The 4725-nt window shown below is 34.2% G+C and overlaps 1 protein-coding gene across 1 annotated transcript in view; it reads right to left on the bottom strand.

Annotated features, from left to right (window-relative positions):
• Positions 1-333: 333 nt before the first annotated feature.
• LOC106473282 (beta-1,3-galactosyltransferase 6-like) overlaps positions 334-4725 on the bottom strand; it is a 6620-nt gene continuing 2228 nt past the window's right edge. The window contains exon 2 of the mRNA XM_013933966.2: positions 334-2478. Within this exon, the coding sequence (XP_013789420.1) occupies positions 1433-2398 (966 nt within the window). The 5' untranslated portion in view covers positions 2399-2478 and the 3' untranslated portion in view covers positions 334-1432. The remainder of the gene's footprint in view (positions 2479-4725) is intronic.

Genomic DNA, 4725 nt, shown 5'->3' with positions numbered 1-4725 from the left:
ACAGAAGAGCAGGTAGCCCAAGTCAGGGGTCATTCATCTGAATCACCTTTGGAAGTGCATCAGTGAGAGAATGGCCAACTGGATAGCTTCAGAGAAGAATTTACATGCAGAAGTGCCTGTAAAGACCACTTCCAGAGGATCATCAAGAATAGAGCCACCAATGGATTTTCTTGACAAAAACATTTAGTATGTGTCACAAATTTGAGATCAAGAATTACATATATTATGTATCACTGACATTCATTTAACATCTGAAATATAAGCTTCTAAAAAAGTAAAATGACATAAGACTAAATATCAAGAAGTTTTGTATTTTTTTATTTTTGTTTTGATCTACAAAAAAACATCACATTTACACTAGCACTATATTAAATAAGAATTATTTCTTCATATTTCAAGTTAAAGGCTAATATGAATACATTACAGTCTAAATGAAATATATGTACAACATCAGATAATTATCTAGGCTTCTGGACTATATCATTTGATATAATACATAATGAGTATATATAAGCCATTCCTTGGAATGTCTCATGACAATTACTAAAATAAATTGTAAAACCTAAGATTATGGGAATTTGGGAAGCTATTACTCACCAGGAACTAAGTTGAAAGCTTCTTAGTCAACAAATGTTAGAAACTAAAAGAACCTATTTATCAACCACACACTTACATGCTATGCAACTGCTGTTTATCAACCACACACTTACATGCTATGCAACTGCTGTTTATCAACCACACACTTACATGCTATGCAACTGCTGTATATCAACCACACACTTACATGCTATGCAACTGCTGTATATCAACCACACACTTACATGCTATGCAACTGCTGTATATCAACCACACACTTACATGCTATGCAACTGCTGTATATCAACCACATACTTACATGCTATGCAACTGCTGTTTATCAACCACACACTTACATGCTATGCAACTGCTGTTTATCAACCACACACTTACATGCTATGCAACTGCTGTTTATCAACCACACACTTACATGCTATGCAACTGCTGTATATCAACCACACACTTACATGCTATGCAACTGCTGTTTATCAACCACACACTTACATGCTATGCAACTGCTGTTTATCAACCACACACTTACATGCTATGCAACTGCTGCTTCAAAATCCCTGATTTAAAGTTATAGATCTAACTAGACATAGATATGACAAGCTTTAAAAAGTTCTAACCTTCTAGGAAACAAATTGAAATAATAAACAGCAGAAAAGAAAATATCCAGTTAAATGTCAGATAGTTCAACACATCAATATTTCTGAAATACTCCATAAGAAACTTGATATATTGACACACAGAATACTGTATTAAATGTCCCTTATCTGCATTTTTACTTTCTTTCATATCACTCATTAGTCTTTTTAAATTTGAAGGTTTTGAATTTCAATTAAGTTACTCAATATCAAGGTATTTTTGTTTCATTCCTAACACAGCACTTTGAAGGTGGAACTCCCCAGTTGTATATGTATGAATAACGACTCCGAACCTCTAGAGCACACAGTTTACCATTTTGTTTTAAGCTGTTATATTTTTCTTTCATTTGCTCCACACTCTGTTTGTGTGTTACAATGTAAGAATTGAAACATCCACGAGAAATGTGCTCTGTGTCAAACCGTGGGTCATGTTTACGATGGACATTCACTGGAGCTAACCACGTCCCCAGAGACACATCCTCACTTTTGTAAAGTGTCAGAAACTCCTTATTCTTAGCTACAAAACTGACTAAATCAGAGGAAAGTACATAGCCTCCTCCAAGGGCATGGGGTAGATACAAGTCACACAAGACCCAGTCTCTCTCTGCCCATTTACCGGACTGCTTTACACGTGCTCGACCATCAAAAAATCCCCAATAGAGAGATGCTGAAGCTCTCTTCAGTTCATCAAGCATGATGTCAAGTTGTGCAAAAGTGTCATCATCTGCTTTGAAGACGTAACTAAAATAAATATTTTCTGAAAGCCATGCTAAAGCTGATAAAAGTTTTGAGGTCAGAGAAAAATATGAGTCTTTGACATCCTCAAGCAGTAGTAGATCCTGATATTTACTGTTCTCAACTTCTAGCTGTTTCCAGACATCAGGGCTAATCATAGCCTTTCCTATCACAAACAAATGCAAGACTTCTTTTCCTCTGTAAGTGTTAAGCCATGTTTGACGGATCACTTCTCTTTTGTTAAGGTTCTCTGGGGCAGAGAAAACCAACACTACAAGAAAACTTTCAGTCTTTTTACTCTCTCTCAGAACATGAGGTTCCAACTGGTGTTGAAGTTTTCCAAGCTGATAACCTATGATGAGACTAACCAGCACAACAAAACAGAGCAACAGAAGTCTCTGAGGTGGCAAACATCGAGAAGTTCTTCTGAGATATAACATCAGTAACTTGTGAACAATAACCTCATAGTTGAGCCTATATTGTTGTCATTACCCCAAAGTAAAGACCATTTTTCAATTTCCTGCAGATAAAACAAAAACAAATCAATGTTGCTAAATAAAATATATGTTTAAACAAACACTGAATTCAGTAAAAATAAGACATAACTTCATTTCACTAAAAATATATCTTATTTAACATTAATTTGTCATAGAATATTGTTTATTTTCTTATCACTCAACCACAAACTAGTATTAACTGGAAATATATGTATATAGGCTGTAATGGAGTAGTTGTTGTAAACTCAGATTTCATTTGAATGTTTGTCACAGGCTTAAACTGTGTTTTTTTGTTGTGTACTCAGTCTATACGAGTGTTAGTTATCATAGGCTCAGATTGTACTTGAATGTGTGTTGTAGACTCCAAACTCTGAGTGTGTTTGTATGGACTCACACTTTATTAAAGTGTTTTCTGTTATAGGATTAAGGTGTACTTGTGTTGCTACTTGTTGTAGATTCGCACTGTATTAGTGTTTTCTGTTATAGGATTAAGGTGTAGTTATGTTGCTACTTGTTGTAGATTCACACTGTATTAAAGTGTTTGCTGTTCCAGGGAAGGGTGTACTTATGTTGCTACTTGTTGTAGATTCACACTGTATTAAAGTGTTTGCTGTTCCAGGCAAGGGTGTACTTACATTGCTACTTGTTGTAGATTCACACTGTATTAAAGTGTTTGCTGTTCCAGGCAAGGGTGTACTTACATTGCTACTTGTTGTAGATTTAAAATGTATTAAAGTGTTTTTGTTCTAGGATTAAGGTGTACTTATGTTGCTACTTGTTGTAGATTCACACTGTATTAGTGTGTTTGCTGTTCCAGACAAGGGCGTTTTTTTATGTTGCTATTGTTGTTGTGTTTTCTGTTCTAGGATTAAGGTGTACTTATGTTGCTACTTGTTGTAGACTCACACTATATTAGTGTGTTTGCTGTTCCAGGCAAGGGTGTACTTATGTTGCTACTTGTTGTAGATTCACACTGTATTAGTGTGTTTGCTGTTCCAGACAAGGGTGTTTTTTTATGTTGCCATTGTTGTTGTAGACTCACACTGTATTTAAGTTAGTGCTTACTGTTTTATACTCAGTGTATTTTAAGTGAGTTAACACAGTTTCAGGTTGTTATTTGATTGAGATTTTGTCAGTGTGGTTACAGCCTATATTTGAATAATTGTTGTTACAGGATAGTATTCTATTATTTCACTGAGTGTTTGTTGCTGTAGAATCAAATTACAAGAGTTACTGATATAATTCTAATCAGTGATAATGGCTTCAAAAGTCATAAAATTTACTGGTAGCCTACTAGGCACGACAAATTATAGCATCATAAATCTTTGGGTAAGTTTAATGGCTGGTAAAACATTATAAATACTACATCATAAAGTTTCAAGGTAAGCCTACTGCATGATAAACAATAAAAAATAAAATCATGGTACTATAAAGTTTGGGATAAGTTTACTGGATATTGAAAAAAATTAAATACTACAACATAAAGTTTTGAGATAATAGTTAGTTAACAGTATATTGACAAAGATTGGTTTTTATTAGCATAATGAAAATCATTTTATGTACAGGACATACTTGTTAGTTAAGCCTGAGAAGCTGTTTCTAGCTATCATTATACATCAACCAGAATGACAGTTTGGTAAATACCATGGTTGGATATGAGTGAAGAGCTGTTTCTAGCTATCATTGTACATCAACTAGAATGACAGTTTGGTAAATATCATGGTTAGATATTTGTGAGAAGCTGTTCCTAGTTGTCATTGTACATCGACCAGAATGACAGTTTGGTAAATATCATGGTTGGATATTTGTGAGAAGCTGTTCCTAGCTATCATTGTACATCAACCAGAATGACAGTTTGGTAAATACTATGGTTGGATATTTGTGAGAAGCTGTTTCTAGTTGTCATTGTACATCAACCAGAATGACAGTTTGGTAAATACCATGGTTGGATATTTGTGAGAAGCTGTTTCTAGTTGTCATTGTACATCAAAAAATTAAAAATATAATAAGCAAAAGAATATGGAATAAGTATAGGTTTTTCTTTCAATTTTGATGCTGAAATTTTTCATTCCCCCACAAACAAATTAAAGCAACAAAATTAGAGATGGTAAAATTCATAGAACAAAAAATGGATTATATGTGTGAATAGCCAAAGTGAGAAAAACAAACAATGACAGCAGTGTAGACAACCACTCTAAAAACTAGCAAACACATGCTGCAAATAAGTCAACATTAGCTGAAAAGTATGGCTCTTCAGACATCAGATGTAC

Source organism: Limulus polyphemus, unplaced genomic scaffold (assembly GCF_000517525.1).
Source record: "Limulus polyphemus unplaced genomic scaffold, Limulus_polyphemus-2.1.2 Scaffold6040, whole genome shotgun sequence".
NCBI lineage: Eukaryota > Metazoa > Arthropoda > Merostomata > Xiphosura > Limulidae > Limulus > Limulus polyphemus.
The sequence above is the reverse complement of the archived record's forward strand: the minus strand, read 5'-3'. Positions and strand labels throughout refer to the sequence as shown.